General features: G+C 44.5%; 1 protein-coding gene across 1 annotated transcript; it reads right to left on the bottom strand.

Annotated features, from left to right (window-relative positions):
• Positions 1-722: 722 nt before the first annotated feature.
• On the bottom strand, positions 723-18,148 carry PDX1 (pancreatic and duodenal homeobox 1). The gene is made up of 2 exons (XM_081198022.1): positions 17,657-18,148; positions 723-1,296 (listed from the first exon to the last, which is right to left on the bottom strand). The coding sequence occupies exons 1-2, from the start codon at positions 18,090-18,092 to the stop codon at positions 899-901; spliced, it is 834 nt and encodes a 277-aa protein (XP_081054148.1). The 5' UTR covers positions 18,093-18,148; the 3' UTR covers positions 723-898.
• Positions 18,149-20,245: the final 2,097 nt, after the last annotated feature.

Raw genomic sequence — 20,245 nt, forward strand, 5'->3', positions numbered from 1 at the left:
GCGTTGCAATCCCGTAGCAGTCATTGCAGGCTGCTGGACTGAAAAAAATATCTTGCTACATTTCCAACCATCTTTCCTCCAGTGAGCCCCACACTCCAGTCACCAAACATGTGTCGTGTCTTCCTTGTTTACCAGGGAATGATATTCCCAATTCCATTCTAATGCAAGGAGTCTAAAGGATGTCCTTATACTTACACCTACATAATTTCCCCCCAATGTCTGAATATTTATTAATATAGAATAATCTCTTAAATATCCAATTTTCAAAAACATTTTAAACAAGCACGTTAAAAAAAAGGCTTCTTAATTGAGATTGCTTTTTTAAAAAATGAAAAGAAACAAGACACTAAAGATTTGAAGGGGGAAATACTCATGTTTTCCTCCCTCCCCTCTTTCCTTAGGTCATGGGGCAGGGAACCTTTGACTCCAGATCCCAAGAGCTCCGGCCAGTATGACCAAATGGTCAGGGATTTTGGGAGTTGTAGCAACACCTAGAGGATCCCCCGATCCCCACACCTGAGAGTTCCCTTCTTTTTGCGCCTGCCCCCGCCCAGGGATGCTGCAGTCTACAGCAGGTCCCCTGGAGATGTTGTGGACTACAACTCCCATCATCCCTTTGGTGGGAATGTTGGTGATACCGGCTAGCGCTGATGGGAGTTGCAGTCCACATCTAGAGGGCATCAAATTGAGTTAGGGCTCACAGTCCAGAACATCTCAGAGTTGATGGGAGTTGTAGTTCACAGTGACACCTTGAAGGCACCATGTTGTCCCTTCGGACGAGATGGGACCAGAGACCTCTGAGGGCTTATCTTGTGGGATGGCGGTGACAGACGTCCAAGACAGGTTGCCAGATCTGCTCCTCCTGCGTTTCCCGCAGGCTCCGGCGCCTGGGCTTCCTTCACCGTGCGTCCTGCTGCCGCCTGGGCGAGGCGTCGGGGCTGGAGGGGAGCAGTTCCACCGGGAGCAGGCCGGGCGCCGAGCGCTCGTCTTCGCCCTGCTCTTTCCCGGCCAGTTCCCCCGACGACACGGCGCAGTCTTGCTCGGGCTCCTGGCTGCTCCCTCCTCCGCCGGCGCCTCGCTTCTTGTCCTCCTCCTTCTTCCACTTCATCCGCCGGTTCTGGAACCAGATCTTGATGTGCCTCTCGGTCAAGTTCAGCAGGACGGCCAGCTCCACCCGGCGAGGCCGCGAGATGTACTTGTTGAAGAGGAACTCCTTCTCCAGCTCCAGCAGCTGCGCCCGCGTGTAGGCGGTCCTCGTGCGCTTATTCTCCTCCTGCTCCACCACGAAAGAGCCCCCTAGGAAGAGGAACAGATCAATGAGAATCGACCCAGAGGGAGGCACCGCAGGGAGGGCGTTGCCGTGGATGGCTCGTGAGGACTAGAACCTTGAGGCGGCGGCGACCTGGTTCTAACTTTTCTTCTAAGACAGGGTTTCCCAAACTTGGGACTCCAACTGTTTTGGGACTACAACTCCCATCATCCCTAGCTAGCAGGACCAGTGGTCAGGGATGGTGGGAATTATAGTCCTAAAACAACTGGAGACCCAAGTTTGGGAAACACTGTTAACCAAGCACAGAACAGAGTTAAAAAGGTGACAGATCTAAATTCCTCGTGGCCCTCTATCTTCGGGAAGGCGGTTTTCTTTGTTTTATAAATCCAAGGAAACCAAAATCAGCTGTTCCTAGGCTAGCAAGGAAATGTCTAGCAACCTGATCTGTGTTGATGTGGTTGGGATTCCTGCACCGCACGGGGTCAGACTAGATGACCCTCGGGTCCTTCCAACTCTATAATTCTGTGTGTAACTCAGGTAACCATTTGGATCATAATGCATCTCACACAACAGCCATCGTGGCTCTAAACAAAATTTCAGCCGAAACAAGTCTTAGAGCAGTCCTAAACTCGGCCATACAGTACAGAGTTGTCAGCAGGTGAAAGACGCTTCATTCGGTTATTTCTGCCTTTTAACCGATTATGCGTTCCAGTAATCACCACTGCCTCCACCATCATTATCACCACTTGCCTTTCCTCCAAGGAGCCCAAGTCACACGACAAAATATATGAAGCTGCCATTACTGTAAGTCTGACCCAGCAAAACCTGCGGGATAGCTTAGTTGGTAGACCATGAGACTTCTTAATCTCAGGGTCTGTGTTCGAGCCTCACGTTGGGCAAAGAGATTCCTGCATGATCGCAAGGGTTTGGACTAGGTGATCCACGTGGCTCCTTCCAACACAACAACTCTATGATTCAAAACTCAGGATTTCCAGGGTTCCAGACAGGAGCCTGATTCTAACTTCGGACCTTCTTCATGCAAAGCAAACACTCCTACCTCTGAGCTATGGTTTTTGCTCTAAATCAGGGTTTCCCTGTGTCGCTGGCTGTTTTTGGACTACATTTCCCATCACACTTGACCACTGGTCCTGTAAGCTAGGGATGATGGGAGTTGTAGTCCCAAAACAGCTGGAGACAAAAGTTTGGGAAACCCTGCTCTAAATAAAGCCTATCGTTAAAACTTCAGTCTAGATGCATGAAATAAACAAGGAAGCGTGAAATAAATCTAATGAACAGAAGGCTCCTTTTCTCATATGCGCCTGCCCAAACATTGATGCGGATGCTCTTCTGAAACTGCCTTCCTTACTGGGAACCCGAGGTCGTCCTTGATCCAGACCCCCAGGCTATGGACCTGCCTTCCCCTTCAAATGCAATCTGCCCGGACTCTTAAATAAGAGTTTTGCTGACAGGTAAGACCTTGATTCCACCGCCAACATCACCCAACCTTTGAGAGGAATGGTTTTTCGCGCATGCTGTACTTCGGTCCTTTTAAAGCGGTTTGTTGCGGATTTTAATTCTGTAACAATATTCTAACCTGTTTGGGAATGTTTTAATTGTCATGCCTTGCTGTGGCATGTTACCTAAAATGTCGAATAAATAAACCGATAGAAATGCCATTTAAAATATTGTTTGCTTCGTTTTCTGTTTCAGTAAAACCGTAGATAGGGTTCTCTCTCTGTGTGTTTTATGTTAAAGCACTCCTTCGGTCTTTAAAATTCGCCTCCGCCAAGCACAAACGTGACCGACAACGTTTGAAGCACGGCGAACCGAAACTGAATAAAACTAGGAAGGAGCCAGCAAGAATTCTGAATATGGAAGACCAGAAAGGGATTAGCAACTTGAACTATACCGGAAAGAAATGGGAATATAATGGTTGGTCTTTGGGGAAGGGCCGTAGCTAAGGCGTAAGGTCCGACGTTCAGTTCCTAGTATCTGCATGTTAGGGCTGAGAGAGAGACTCCTGTCCGTAACCCTGGAGAGTCGCTGCCAGTCAGTGTGGACAATACTAAGCTGGCTGGACCAATGAATTGGCTCAGTAGAAGGCAGATTTTTACTGAGGTGGCCATCTAGGGTGTTCAGAAAGCGTGGTGTCTCCAGGACTCACCAAACCACAAATGCTATTAAATTATCATACACGAAAATTTTGTCATATGTAACAGTATGTATATGTATATGTATATGTATATGTATATGTATATGTATATGTATAGTCAATCATTAATGAATTCGCCCTCTCTCTCTCCAGCCTTTGAGTAGAAAAACTTAACATTCTTCGAAAAAGCTGAAAGTTATTACAATGAAAAAATTAAAATCTCGCAATATTCTAATACTCTCCACGGCAGAGACGGTCCTATGACTTCTTAACGCTTCAGTGATTCATAAAGTTGTCCATTTTGCTTTGGGTTCCAAAAAGATCAGAAAGAAGACTGCAGAAAATATAGCAGTGAACTGTAAGGGAGACGCAGAGATCTAAATAGAGACCATTATTTGTGGCACGACTCTCCTTTTGCTTATATTTATTTTTGATTCAGATTTGTCTTGGCCAATGGCTAGTACCATAAAGTTCTTTGGATTGGATTGGAATATTCTAATGCAACTTTGTCATGTCAAGCCATATTACGCATAAAGATCCACCTGTCATTTATATACACTCCGAGGAGACAGAATTAAGTTTCTTCTTCGCATCATAATGTTTCATTTCCAATTAGAAGGCATGTAATTGGATACCGCTGTGAAATCCAAGCTAAATTGGAAGCCCGTCTCCCAAAAGAACCAAAACGTTTTGCACAAGGGCCCACAACAATGTATACACCGTACATTCAAAGCACATTTAAATCACACACACACACACACAAAAACCTTCGAACTATAGTTTGCTAAGGGCGCTGATAACTGTAGCTCCGTGAGGGGTGAACTACATTGCCCAGGATTCTTCGTGGAAAGGAAATGTCAGCAGGACAAGTGGGGCATCACCCCATCAACCCCAACCCAGCCCCCACCTGTCTGCCTTCTTACCTGCAACCAGTCTTTGGAGAGGTTCGGGTGTCCGCTTCCTTTTTCTTAGTCTCAGTATCCCTCTTGTAAAACTCAACCGGAATTAAAACGGAGATAAACCTAGAAAGTGTTGGCTCTGCCTTTCACTGGCTTGGGCTCTGCCTACAGTTTGGGCTGGCTGCTTTCTGCCCACAGCACAATACAACCCATCAGCTACACCAAGATTCAGGTTGTCTGAATCGTCTCTAACACGCGTAGAGCAAATTGGAAATGGGGTCGTTTGCGAGCAAAGAAAGCCCAGGAGGTGAAAAATACCTGTTGGGGCTGCAAAAATTGAATCAAGTACTCAAGGGCTGTAATACTGATGTCTGGTATAATCCCCACTGAACACAGTAGGTGTTACTCCTGGTGAAATGCGCATAGGATTGCGCAGTGAGACGCAAACTTGGAACGGTCCATTTTTAAAACTAAGAGTTAAGCAGCCTGCGCATTTGCGTCCATCTGTGCTGTACTACTAAAAAGTAACTTTCAATATACTTGAAAATTTGTCTCGTGTGGGCGGGTGGGTGCTAAACCTTTCTGAACGTCAACTCTTCGCCTCCTTTTTAAAATTACAGCCGAAAATCACCACAGTAAATAAAACCAAATCAATACCAAAGTCGTGAACAGATCGGGTCCCTAAGATGTGTTTTTGTCTTGTTAAGAAATTCGTGGGGCGCCCGTGAGATGCAGCTGAGGACCTTCAAGAATTAGCTGTTCTCACTACCGAGAACATCGAACGCACTATTTCCCTACTTGACAGAGGTCTGGAGTAATTTTTGCTGCAGCTAGATTTCCAGGTCCTTTCAAGATTTGGGGAGCGGGTTCTTCCTAAGGAAGGTATTTCCAGTTTCTAAAGCAACCCACACTGAAATCACCAACCGTCAATTTATTCAGCCATCCAGTTAATTAATTATATTTATCAAACCTCTCAGAGGAGGACAAGTTTTCCAGATAACTATACAATAAAGCCAATATAAATACCGCACAGAAAAAACTATAAGCGAAAACAAATCTGATTCTGATTTTGACATTTCAACTCTAATCGCTGGTAAATACTATTTTTACTGCTATGTTTAGAAAATCTGGGGTGTTATGCCCCCCCCGCCTCCAAGTTCCTATCAATGAAATTCGTGGGACATAAAAAGGTATGCTTGTGTTCACTGAAATCAATGAAATTTAAGAATGCCCAGTTTTTCATTGTTTTGTCATAGGATAATTCCACACACATTCCCGTTGTCATCTTTCAGGCATATTGGAAAATTACTTCGCAACACAGGAAAAAAAACTATGAATAACCCGCAATTTCCTCTCCCATATCAACTAATAATATTAGCAGAGCTTTTACGTTACCTAAACAAATCAATAAACTTTAAGCCACTTCCCAACATTGGAACTGGATGAGGATTACAGCCTAAGTAACATTGATTTCGTCCTTATTCTAACCGATTAATTGATCCCAGCATTTCTCTAGTTCTTTAGCTTCACAGTTCGGGTGTGCAGTTTATTAATTTTAAGAGATTAATTGTTTATATAGCCGTGGAAATAGACCATCACCTCAAAACTTGTTTGGAATTTTTTTCTTGGCTGGGATGGAGAGTGGGATTCCATGGGATTTTGCTATCGTTAAACTGGATTTCTTGTATATAAATCGGTTGCCAACCTAATCCACTTTACCCTGGCAAAAAGTCTCATCGATCTTACGGTGGTGGTAGTTCGCAAGAAACATTTTGATCTCCCTATTCTCGGATTTGTTAAACAGCTGAACAGTGCGCCGAGGTACACGCACGCAAAGCAAACTGGATTTGATTGACTGTTGATCTATTGAATCCTGATATATAATAAACCCAATCTTTTTAACTCTTAAAATAATTTAATACCGATCGATTGGCTTAGGATAGGGCTCCACGATTCTAAGATTTTGTGCACATACTTGGGATTTAGCCCCCACTTCACCTAAGTCTAATGTTATACGTATTGTGGGAATCGCTTTCAACAGAGGCTGTTCAGCCAAAGTTGTGCACTTATAAGGCTGCACTCCAACAAGAGCGTTAAAGAGCATGCCCGGCACCGAACTTGCTGGGATTTCCTTCCGAGTAAACATGCAAAGGATCTGCGTATAAGAGCCACCAGGATCGGGCTGAGCGTCGCAACAGGGAAATTAAGCCCATGCGTTAAGGCTGCACAATATTACGCTTAAGTGGGGGTAAGATCCATTTAACAGACATTTATTTCCTGCTTAACTTTCGTAGGAGCTGACTTTTCATCTCCTCCCACAATGCACGAAATTTCTAAAGTGCTTCAGTTCGGCCAGATCCTGCCCTAAGACGGTGCTTATGGTAACATTAGGCTTCTAAATTTGGCCTCCGAGACAATAGGTAGGAATATTCCGCTTACCTTCTAAGATCCGCAAGAACCGAAGGCGGACTCGGATGTTGTTTCTGGAGAAAACAAGCTTACCATGCAATTGTAAACCTGGCTACTCAGAAGTAAGCTCCATAGAACTCAAGATCACAGTGCTCTTTCCTAAACTCATTTGTATGATATCAAATTCTGTTAAAACCAGTGGTGTGTGTTTTTCTTCAAATCCAAATTAAGTATATTAGCATCCTATTTGCTTATCTGTAGTTGAATTGTTCTAAGGTCCAAGAACAGATAAAACAACATGGCAAAGCTATCCCTCGCCGCCCAAGATCGATTGGACTTTCTGCCAGAGTAGGGTGTCCAGGATTGGACTGATAGCCAATCTAATTTGCAAGAAATCCAGTTTGACTTGATCTTGAAAGAGCGGGCAAGCATGTATGAGCTTGTTCACATCCTCTCAGGGTAACCCCATACCCAATGTAGAACCGAAGTGAGGACAGTAATTCCCTTCGACGTGTGATGGAAATTGATATCCTGTTTGAAAAGTCCTTCCAGTCATCAGACGTGAAAACTCGTATATTATTTTAATATGCCGTTTGGCCCCTTTCTTTAGGCAAGCGTCATTGCCTTCAGGCAAGCGTCAATTCAGCCAAAAGTCTATCAATTTCAATGGAACGTCGATACTAACTTTTGCTGATCCAACTGCCCATAACGATACAAATTGCAAAAGCATTTTGTTGGAAAATACTCAAATTCTCCCTCCAAATATCCCTGAAAGCTGAAAACAGAATTTCAAAAAGACTCAGGTTTTTGTGAGCTTTTTCATTTCAGCTCCAATTGGGGCCGCTAATCCTGCAATTCAATGCACATTTCCTCCGAAGTAAGTCCCACTGTGTTCAGTGGAGACTTGCTGCGAAGTAAATGTGTTTAAGATTGCCGCATAATGTGGTTGACATCAGGAGGATCCATCAGCAGCAAATCTTAATTTAGGCGTTTCTTATGGGGAACCCTTGCTTGCTCCTGGCTTACTATTGTTCAAACGTATCGAGCGTTAATTCCGAGGCTGATAGTCTAACTACCTTGGCATGCTACTCGGCCAACCTGTTTCAGTTTGCAGCAGAAACTTGTGGAAAATGCTCCATACCTCTGGCTTTTCCTTCCATTGCTTTAGTTCAGGGTTTCCCAAATTTGGTTGTCCAGCTGTTTTTGGACTGCAATTCCCATCATCCCTAGCTAGCAGGACCAGTGGCCAGGGATGATGGGAATTGTAGTCCAAAACAACTGGAGACCCAAGTTTGATATACCCTGCTTTAGTTGATGAATGGATTGCATCATTCAAGTTGCTTTGGATGGGAACTGTGCATCTCCATGGGTTCCCCTATATATCATGCATGAGCAAAGCTGGAAGCAGGCCCTTGGTCTGAAATGTTCCAAAACCACATAGCAATGCGCTTGAGCACAACTTCTTAGCTTTGCATGTATTCTTTTAACAGTTATATTCCTCACATAGACACACACACAAAGCTGCCACTTTGAACAGATAAAGGTAAAACGTTTCATGCTGTGGAGATAAATGCTGGAAAAGCTGCAGCTGATTAATCACGTCTTCCACCCACCCCCGAATACTTCTTCCTTAGCCCCCAGTTCCCTTCTATCAATCACTATGTCTCCCCCACTTTGATACCTTTTGGGCGTGCTCAACATGTTGTTGTTGAAAGCTTTGTCTGATGACTTACTGGCATGTTTGTTACCTTTCTTGTATATGCACATCAGCTCAAGAAATCACAGAATCATGGAGTTGGAATATCAGGGGTCATCTAGTTCAGCCTTTACCAAGCCTAGTGGACTGCAGATGTCTTGGATTACAACTCCCAGCAGTTTCGGATACTCTCCAAAAACGTCTGGAGATGACCAGGTTGGTGAAGAATGGTCACATGCACACCATACATCTAAAGTTCATTCAAAGCGCATAGCTTTGGGACCCAAAAAATAAGAATCCTGGGAACTCAAGTTTATGCCTCTCACAGCTATAATTCCCAGCACCCTTAAACCAGGATTCTTTAGGAGTTGTCCTTTAAGTAACTCTAGTTGAACTCCCAGCTCAGTACAGGACCTGCAGTTGAGAACTGGCGCCTGAGTTGCCATCACAACATATGCAATATATTAGGGCTTTTAAAAGAATATCACACCACAACGCTAAATCCACTAATCTCTGGTACTTTTAGATTTATGAACAGTTTAGTCCCTTGATTTAAAATACTTTAGGTAGAAATCAGTCCCACTATTTTCTTGAAGATGTTTTCAGTTAAGCAAGGATCAGGCTCTTGGTCCAGAAAAAGATAAAGAAAAAGAAAGCAAACCAAAATGGGGTTATAATTTTAGGAATTCTGATACGATGGTTGGAAAGCACCTGAACAGTCCTGCAGGCAAGAAGCACAGGATCTTCAAAGGATATTGTCAAACACTAAATTATACTATATGTAAATAAGTGAGTGACTAAACAGCCATAAATGAATCTGTTATGCCATTCACTTATTTACCTATAATATTTACTCTCTTTATTTGCAGTCAACATATCATTATATAATATTTATTAGGAAGCATGAAATAAATTTCAGTCAATGGATAGAATGTTTGCCTCAATTACCCATTCAGTTCTGTTTATGTCTGCTCAGAAGGATCGCTGAGATATTATTATTATTATTATTATTATTATTATTATTATTATTATTATTATTATTATTATTTGTATACCACTCTATACTTGTAGGTGTCAGGGTGGTTCACAAGATAAAATCACAATATAAAACCACAAAATACATCATCAAAACAACAACAACCCAATAACCCCCTCTTCCGGAGAACAAGTCTTATTTAACTCAGTTGGGCTTGTTTTTGAGTAGAGATGCATAGGATGAGGAATTTATAGATTTTGAAGGGGGAGGCATACTGCGTTTTTAGATGTGCAATATGGATAATACCCAATCATATCATTCATTGATTGCAATGAGTCTGTTCTGAGTATGACTAATGTTGCATATCACCTTATACATCTCAGTAGGGACCATCTTGGAAGAGGTATAATCAGGGATATTTTGTCTAGGAAAATGCTTGTCATCTGTGGTTTTTGTAAATAAAATAATTTACTTTTTTAAAAAAAGCAAAAAGGCATTATTATTTTAATTTGGGATGTTTTCCCAGTTGATTTTAAAAGGCTGCAGTCTGCTAAGCAGACTTATTTATGAGCAGGCCCTAGCAAATTCAGTGGGACTTCCTTATCAGGATTGCACCCTTAAGTCTGAAGGAAGCCCTACATATTTCCTGTCTTAACCATGTTGTCTGAATAATTTAATGTGTATACCTGAAAAATCAGTATTTTGGTTCTTGGATGAAGGCATTAATGAATTGCTCACACCACTTTATGGGTTGACTTCTGTCGTTAATAAATGCGCAGAACTCTGACTTGTGTTTTTTTTTTTTTAAGGATTGCACAATACAACTTGCATTTTGCTTTCATTTATAAAGTATCTCCAGATCCAGTGAAAGTGAAGCAAATTTTCAATCCAGTAAAAAGTAGCTGGGCTGGATCTGAAATGAATATTCAACAACGGCTTCCAATGAGTCTGGTTTTGCCACTCAGGTTTGGAATGGAAAAAAGATAACTTTAGAATTCAAATTTATGTTTGAAATGAGATGTTTGGGCCTTTGAATTCGTGCTTATTGGCAATTCCTTGTTTTTTTGTATGGGTGTCCTTTGTCAGCCATCAAATGTGAACCTCAACTGCAGCCAAATCATCAAATGTTGTCAAATGAGAAATGGTTACTGCATTCCAAAAAGGAGCAAATATAAAATATTTTATATTTGGTCAACACCCAGAGTGTATTCAATGTTAACAATTCCAGGATAGAATTTTCATAGGCACATTCATTTCAGCTTTAACAGGACTACTGAAAACAAAAAGAATGATTTCTATTGTATACGAAATATACCTTGAAACACCTCCTACTTTGAAATAACATCTACTTTGTAGGCTGGTTTGTGTGTCAGCTTTACTGTTAGACATATGGATTATATTGCTTCATCTTAGTTTTTAGCCACACTCAAGACCTTGAGTTGGATTCAAAGAACCATGTGGCAAGATTCTCATGCCCAAGAGAGATCTGAAGCTCACGTTTCTCCTCCAAAAAGCAATCCCCCATGTTGTGTGACGAATGTATTGAAAATGAGGAAAAATGGAAAAGCACTTTTTGATATGATATGGACCAGTGGCATAGCGTGGGTTGTCAGCACCCGGGGCAAGGCAAGTAATTTGTGCCCCCTAACCCGTGGATTTGCGTCCCCTAACCCTAACCCCCAGATGTTGCGCCCGGAGCTGCTGGTTCCCCCTGCACCCCCCACGCTACGCCACTGATATGGACTGCACTACAAAGGGGAATTATCCAGAATCTTCTTGGGCTTGGACAAGTCAGTATGTGCACCTGATGTGCGTCTTTGGGTCCTCCCCTTGGTGGGAAAAGGGAGATATAATTGCTTTAAAATAATACTATGAGAGAGGCAGATATAGGTACACACACGTTCCCCCCCCCCCAACACACAAAATTATATCCACGTTAAATGCATAGGGCACATCTAGCGCCTAGCACGTCTCACTGAGCAAAAATACTGTGTTGTGTCTTTACGCATTATCTTACGCTGACTACGCATTACATGCTTAAAACACAACTAGTCCGTTCCTTTTCTCTATTTGGATGGAAGCTGCTTTGGAGGAAAATGCATCAAAACGCAGTATTTCCCAAGGAACAACAGGAGAGATATGGTTTGTGGCTAACACTGTTCATACACACCGCTTCCCGAACCAGCGGTGGGAGCGCGCTTCATGCGGAGTAAACAGGACGGTGCACACCGCCTTAGCAATGCGCAGGGGTCGGAACGAGCTCTGGACTGATCCCAGCTGAAGGCTGTTTAGGCTGCAATCCTAGCCCCACTTACCTGGGAATTCGATGGGACTTACTTCTAAGTAGACATGGTTAAGTCTGCACCCAGGTTTTCTACGCTGCTTTCAGTGGCATTTGGAGCGAAAACTCAGCGTGCAAATGCTTGAAACGGGTAGGAGTTCCATAGATTTCGAGGGCAATTGGTGCCAGAAAACATCCCTCTGATTCAGCCTAATATAGCGACAACTCTGTTAGACCCCCTCACACACATCCCAGACTTTTAGCCGGTGGGGAAGGGTAGATCACAAATCATTCTTTCCCATTAGGAATCTCTTGAGGATAAAGTTGTGTAATTAAGTATATACCGTCTAAAGAAACTGCAGAATTACGCGCATACCGGGCGCGGAACACTCGGGAAGATTTCGTATTTTCTTTTCATGAGGAGTGTCTAAAACGGAAAAGTTAAGGACTTCGGGCCCACCCGATTGTCTCCGAGTTAGTGTTACTGTTTGGGGGATAAAACAGCTTTTTGTTCCCAGCGCTGTTTAGATGGAGAGAGCGCTTGCTTCGAAGTGAACATGGGCTTGCAGCCTTAATTCAGAACCTCCTTTGAAAAGTCTTCAATCTATTTTACAGAGGTGGTAAATCCTACTGAAATTGAGGAGACTTGGTCCCGAGGAAGAATCTGTTGGATTGCAGCCCTACGCAACAAATCTGTACGCACTTACCTGGAGATCTGCCCCATTGAACTCAATGACGCTTACTTCTGTGTAAACATGAATAGGATTGCATTATAAGAGTCTTGACCCGTTGACTCAAGCCTAGGTGGTCAGGCTTGGGCTTCAACTCCGGAGAACGTACTTGGCTCAGACTCCGGATTATTTGATTAGGCTCATGCTAAATTACCATCTTTTCCCAACCTGCTATTAATTTCTCCAGAGGGAACGGGAGAGAGGGAGGAGGATCAAGAAGTTGTAGTTTTCTTTGCCGTGGTGATCAAGGAAGGGCAGTTGGGGGAACAAGCTGTGTCTGGCTGCACAATGTTATCGGCCCTGCGCCTTGCGCGCTCCAGGTCACGCCTTTCTGCAAATATTGCATTAAGGGCTTTGTTCCACCAGATAGCAGACATGGGGGCAGGGGGATCCCTATAAAGTTCTTAAGAGGGGCAACAAATAGACTTTCTCTTGTGGCCACTGACCAGATCATGTCGCTGGAAAACAGCGAAAGTGGGGGGTGGGTAACAAAAGAGAGAAAGGCTCGAAGCTAACAAAACGGATAGATCCGTAAATATTGACATCGTTCCAATTTGTAAACCCGTGTGAAATCAATACGAAGAGTGGAATCAAAAATCGTAGAAATAGAATGAGATGTAATAAGAGAGGCTTGTGGTTCCCTTCAGGAACAACAGAATTATTGAGGCATAAGCTTTCGCTGACGAGGGTTCATTTTATTAGATGTATGAAACGTACAGTATTATATTTGGAGAAGTGGGGAGACTGAGAGAAAATTATACACGCGCGCACCTGACAAAATGAGCCTCAGGACAGAACGCTACAATACATCTATTTGTGCCATAAGACTCGTATAGTACAACCCTATGCAGGTTTACTCAGAAATGAGCTGAGCTCAAGGGAGCTTACTCCTAGGAAAGTGTATATAGGGCTGCCGCCTAAGGCATCTCTGAAAATCTGGAATTGAGAAGTAGACAAGGCCTGGCGGTTGGCAACAGCAAGGACACACAATAATTCTGTAACAACGTCCGCAGAGCTCTGATGGGTCAGGCGAGAGGCTCACTCTGTTCGCGCAGTGGCCAACCAGGTGTCTATGGGAAGCCCGCGAGCAAAGGCCCCCAGGAGCGATTCCCAGCACCTGGCATTCAGAGACACATTGCCTCAAACGTAGAGGAAGCTTGTACAGCGGCTCAAAACAACACTTTTGTTTTGGAAATCAGGGAGCTGTTACAATCGAATTTAATGTACGAGTTTATGGATGCGTTAACTCAGAAGCAAGCCCCATGCCGGTCAGCAGGCATTCCCATTTAATTGTACGGGGCTGCAACTTTGTAGGGGTTTACATAGATCCTAACGCAATATAAATGGGAGAGGGGGACCTCATGGATTTAAATGATATTTATTTCAAAGTAAGGGGGTCCTTAGGGCTTATGCCTTAATGGTTGTAGCTTGTAGGTAGTTAATGGCAATGGCGCAGGGATCTCTTCTAATGAGAAAAGACTAAGAACGCCTGTGATTTCCACTAGAAGCCGTGGGCTCTTTCCCAAATAAATTCGTTTAAGAGCGAGGGGCCAGAATATATATTATTTATTATTTATATCATTTATTATTTATTCAGTGTGCGTACGGCTCAAAATAACCCAGCTAGACACAATTCAAAGCTGCGGCTGGGACTGTACAGATCCCTCCACATCAAAAAGCAGCCAGGGCGTCTCTGAAGTAAGATGAAGGGTGGTCACCTGGGTCCAGGTAGGAACCAGCCATAGGCTGTCTAAGGAAGGCGCCTTCCCTCTGGCAGATCTCCCTTTCTGGATTCCTACCAACGTGTACACTTTAAATATAGAAGCACGGGGGTTTTTTTGTATCATACTAAAATACTGACATGCTTTACAGCGGGGACATTTCTTTTGTACCATATTTTGTTAAGAGTTCCGTGGAAACAACTGGGCCTTACTTTCAAGTCAATAAATTTAGATTCAGAGTGTGAAGCCTGAATCTCTTCTAATCGCCTTTGGAAGTACATTCCGTATGAAGATCGATCATGGACATTGGAAATAAGCCCCACTGGATTCAGTGGAAGTCACTGAATAGAGGATTGGAGCTTTAAACTATGCTGATTCTGTTCCAAAACGCGTGCGTAGAACTGGTGCCCAGAAAGCGTCATTTGTTAGGGTGCAACGGGGCAGGCGGGCCCTACGCACTTCAAGCAGAGCAAGTTGCGCTTCAGGAGTCCTTGGGCAGCGCGATCCTGCTGGGGCTCTGGAGCCCAATCCTGAAGCAAGTTAAGACTTATCGCCAAAATTAACAGCGCAAGGTTACGCCTGACAGCTGAAGCAAGGCCCATTGTGTTCAACGGAGCTTACTCCCTAGTAAATGTGCTAATGATACCAATCCCTGTAAAAATCAATAGGATTTAATTCCATATCGATACGCATAAGTTGCGGGCAGCACCTCTCATCGGTTTCGGTATAAGGCCCCGTCCACAACAAACCGTCTAAATCCGGTTTGGTCCTGTCGGCGACACTGAGAATAAATCGGTTTAAACTACAATCTCTATTTGCACTTTCCTGGGAATAGGCGCCAGACTAATACTTCCGACTAAACGTGCAGAGGATTACACTGTAAAGGAAACAATTTCGCCACCAACAAGAGTCTAATCCTCAGCGCATTAATGCAAAAGTTCCACGGCCGTCAGTGGGGCTCGCTTACTACTGGAGTGCAGAATCAGTTTCCACTTGGCTTAAGTCAAGAGGCAACAGCTGAACGGTTCGGTGGGTTGCCTTTCCAGGGTTCCGCTTGCAAATCTTTATGGAAATGGTTTCTGGCAATTTATCGCTCCTAATTCTCTGTTTCCATATAAGGTAGCTTTGCTCCCCGTGAAGGTAACTAGGCTAAGTGGAGGAAATTAGTTGGCATGCTCTGGTTTAGATCCTGTTATAACTGAAGCAAACGCCGGGGCAGGAAACCCCGCTCCTGCATAAAAATGCAAGATCTCCGACCTGCCCGAAGTCAGTGAAACCAAGGCATTTGGAATCAAAATTATTTAAATGGAAAATAATTTCCCCTTTACATTTCTTCTTTCTCTCCTTTTTGGAGAACACGTAGAAATGTTTATCAAAACAAGTTTTCTAAAATGATTACTAGACTACTTTAAATCCAGACATAGTGGCTTGGATGTTTTAGCGGGGTTAAAGTGGAATAAGATTACTGATTTCTCCACCTGCCCCAAGAGAATCTGAACATAAAAGAAAAAACCGAATCCTTTTTAAATTTTGCTGAAATGCTGTACTCAATTCCCAAGAACCAGTAAGGACTTGATTACGATTGAGGCAAAACCCCCGCCAAGTATGTCTTAATAATAAGACAAAAGTGAGTTTCACGGACTTAATAATATTTCTTAATAATAAGACATATTCTTGCCACTTTTCCCAGGAGCTCTGTGAGCAAAAACGAGAAACTGTCTCATGAAGGGCGAATACTTTTGAAGAGGTAGTCTGGGGAGACACTTTTGCGGACTGCAAGTGAAGGGAGCTGAATTTGACGCACAGTGGTCATAGTGTGAGGTGACTCGCATCTTTGGATCTAACTTTTAGCTCCCAAATATGTTGGTTTTCAAAACAGTAGCAAACCAAGCATCGGTTTAGATAAGGTCAGCTTTAAGTTCTTACTCTCAACTGAACAGCTGATTCAGTGTTTGCCTTCTTTGCTGTGTAGGATTATGGCATTACAGAAATATTTTTTTTGCCCCAATATTAATTGCCTAATAAATTATTGTTGGTAGACTGTTGCGTAGTTCTAAGGCATCACACGCTGTAGTAAGGTTTTCTATTGTAGCAGGACCAGGTTAATGGGGCACCTTTGTTGTTGTTTTACAAGTGGCCTTAATCTTAATGATACTCTACTTGAGTCTGGGATTCATTTAATCCTATATGTACATTCCTGCTCAAAAGGAAGCCCACTTGAATCCAACATAACAGTTTCCCGGACAGGGCTGGCCCAAGACTTTTTGGCACCTGAGATGGACCCCAAAATGGTGCCTCCTTCCACACCAGGGAAGAAGAGGCAAGGGAAGAGCTACATCAGGAACAAGTGGGGAAGAAAGGTTGACATTGGGACCTGCTGCCCTGTGGATCCTGCCGCCTGAGGCGGTCGCCTCACCTTGCCTCATGTGTAGGCCAGCCCTGTTTCCAGGTAAACATATAATACAGGATTGTAGTCTTAGTTCTCTCCCTTTCTTGGTTGCTTCCTAATTACATCAGAAAAGTGCAACCAGGGATCCAGCCCAATGGTTTCTTTAAAGGCTGACCATAGGCAAAATATATTGAAATGAAAAATGCATGAAGAAGTAGAAGAAGAAGATCATCACATACAGATTGCTAGATGCTGTACAAATATAAATCTCTCCCTGGATTCCCAAGACTGGGTCTGTTGTCATTAAAGTGACCCCCAGTTCCAGTCAGGAAATGGAAGACCTTCAACATCCAGAAGCATTGCTGTATTAAGACTGAGTAATCACTGTGCTTTTAAAGCACACACAGTCACAATCCTGGGAACTGTAGTTTATCTACAGAGCTACAATTCCCAGCACTCTTAACAGCCTCGAGTTTTCAGGGTTCTATGAGGAAAGCTATGTGTTTTATATGTTTGATGTGCAGCAGTAACTCCCAAAATGCTTGTGGCACCTTCAGGACTCACAGATTTATTGTGAAAGTTTGTTGTTAGTCCTTAGGGTGTCCCAAGACTCTCTGAAGATTTAACAACCAGAAGAGGAAATATTTCCTGCCTGCCATGGGGTGGGATGTAGAACCCTCAGCTTGGTTAAGTATATTCCAGTGGCTATTATTATTATTAATTCCCCAGCCACTCTGGGCGGCTTCCAGCACATAAAAACACAATAAAACGCACATTTTATTTCAGCGGCACCTCCTTACCAAGTGTGATTGCAGTCTTTTGCACGCTCCCCTTTGGAAGAAGCCCCAAATGGGGTTTTCTTCCCCGCCTGACCACCCTATAGGGTTGTGTTACGAATGCATTTATGGGATCAAGTTATTTCAAAGGTGGTGCTGGTTGTCGTTATCACCATCTTTCGCCCCCACCCTTGCCCAAGAGAGACTGAAAGAAGCCCATTTCTCCGACTTGGCAGTCAGGCATAGAGCCGTGCACACGTTGAAAGCATAACCCCGACCGAGACGCCGCGTCTTGCTTCAGCATGGACCGAGAGAGAAGGAGAGAGGCCAGAAGAAGAGAGGGGAAGGCGTCTTACCCGTGCCAGCCCACTGTCCCTTCCAGGCGTGGGATTTGGTGGATTTCATCCAGGGGAATGGCAAGTGCACTCTGGGCTCGCCTAGCACCCCAGAGTCCGCCCCATCTGCAAAGGGGAGCGCTTCCTGGTGCGAGTGAGGCAGTTGAGAGTGGTGGTGCTGGTGGTGAGGGTGGTGATGGAGATGTGAAATGCCTGGGTCGTCGGTGATGGGGGGCACCTCGTAGGGGGAAATGTCCGGCGGGCTGCCTTGCTCTAAGGCCCCCAAAACATTCGGGTACGGGGGCTGCTGCTGCTGCTGCTGCTGCGGTTGGGGCTGCCTACCCATGTACAGGCACGCGGGGGGGCTCTGGCTATAATCCTGCGGCTGGGATCTCTGAAAGGCGCACGGCTCCTTGAAGAGCTGGCTGGAGGCGTAAAACTGGTCCTCGCTGTTCATGGCTGGAGGAGCCACCGGGGCGAGCCGCGCACAGGCCAGGGCTGCGCTGCGAAGCCTTTGACAGGTACGACTCACCTGCGCCCGCGGCTGATGAGCCCCGAGGACCAGGACATCTCGGGGAGCTTTCCCATTGGCTCTCCGGCAGGCGCGTGAGCCCGCCTGGCTGCCCCCATTGGGCGGAGCCTCCCCAATAAGAATCCGCGCTTGCTGAAGCTTAGAACCTGAGAGTTTCACTTTCTTGAGGTGTGTGAGTGCGCGCGCAACGTGGTGATAGTAGCAATTGTAGTAACAGCAACAGCAGCGTCCCCTCCCCAATAAACTTCACTGTATTCGCAAGACATTCACCTCGTGGCTGTGCTATAATTGCAGCTGGCTTGGAGCAACAGCCCGGCCCCCCGGAAAAAGGGAAACAGTAACTGAACCAAGAGTGTCCTCGAACATGTACAAAGAGCTTTCCTTCCTGGATAGCTAAAACCATATTTTGGATTAGAAACAGGAATGTTTCAGATCGGAGGCATGAGTTTTAGTCTCTGAATTTCATAGTCTTCATAGCGCGGGCGCTTCTTTAGATGGGGTGTATTCATTAATTTCAAAATGTGGCAAGCCAGCTTTGCTCAGTTGTGGGGGGCGCCTCTTTCTTATTCTGCTGAGGGGAGCGCTGTACTTTTGCCCCTAGAGTCCTCCCCAGACAGCACTGCACTAGAACCTTTCAGGTAGTAGTTACGAACTTCCTCTTAAGAAAGAAAGAAAGAAAGAAAGAAAGAAAGAAAGAAAGAAAGAAAGAAAGAAAGAAACCCTGAATATATAGGTGCGCGCGCTCGAGTATCAGTTATGCAGCCAAGCCTTTTCTCCTCCGCCCGATCCGCGGGCCGTTTACTGTGCTGCTTCCTAGTTTAAAACGAATTTCCTGTGCTGGTTGCCGGGGCGCAAAGTGCAGCGTGGCTCTATGCTGCTTTGGCTGGAAGATGACCGTAAGTGGTATTGAATTGACTGGATTGCGGAAATCCAGGCTCCATGTTTTCCTGACTTATTTATCTTTATTTAAATATAAATTATGTTTAAAACCTTTCTCACCCTCTCTTCATTGCAAATGCAATTCCAGAGCGGGTTACAAATGGAAACGAATCCGGATCTACCATCCTGGCTTGCGTGAGTGAAAGAAAAAGGGCCGTTGTCTCTTGCCATGGCCGCATCGCTTATTGCGCAAACCACATCCAGTTGAAGTCGGTGGCAAAGCGCGCCCTCACTGTGCTGAGTGCTTCCGGACGCCTTTTGCGTTGCAAGTTGACGAGTCCACACACTGTGCTGGGCAGAGTCCAGTGGAGCCGTTTCGGAGGGCTGGCCTTTAACAGCTCGCCTGCTGTGTGGTCAAGAAAGCACCTGGTAGAGTGTTTGGGGAGGGAGGGAGGGCTTAAAGGTGTGGGGGACCGTCCTCCACGTCGTGGAGAACAGGGCAGGTGGCCAGGCCCCGTTTTCCCGCACGTTTGTTTAAGCTCAATCAACAAGTGTCCAGGATTGTTGGATTTTTTAAACCTCCAACCTGGGAAACCTGTCGACCTGGGTGAATTCTATCAGCCAGAGATTAGAAAAGGCCACCAGTCGCTTATCAACTTTCTCAGTTCCTGCAGCAAGGAGGCTCAGCGTGCAAACAGAAAAGAAACACTTCCTAAAACTCTTCATGCTCCCAGCTCTCCTCCAATTCCTTGCTTACATGCTTAACAAATATTTGCATATTTATTGTTGTTGTTGCTATATACAGCAGCTTGCTGTCGTCTTGGATAACATTAAAGACTAACAAATTATCTGTTTGTAAAATGATCCAAAATTGATTTCATTTATTATAGTATTTTGGAGGAGGGTGGTCATTCAGACTGTCCAGTCTCCAGCCTAAAAATGTGTTGCCCTTGGGTTAACCTCTCTTATTTATTGTTATTTATTATTTTTATGATTGGTTTAATAGTAAATCAATTTGTGTGTCTCAGTAGAGATTTCTGCCTTGGCTCAGTCTCCCCTCTGCAATCATATGCATAGTTACTGAGGGGGGTAACCTCTGTATTGTGCATAGGACTGGGCTGTATGCTGCCTGAAAAGGAAATGTTTTCTCTCAGCCTCATCACTTCCTTTCTGGCAACTGCAAAATGGGTATAACAACC

Source organism: Podarcis bocagei (assembly GCF_964188305.1).
Source record: "Podarcis bocagei genome assembly, chromosome: 6".
Lineage (NCBI taxonomy): Eukaryota > Metazoa > Chordata > Lepidosauria > Squamata > Lacertidae > Podarcis > Podarcis bocagei.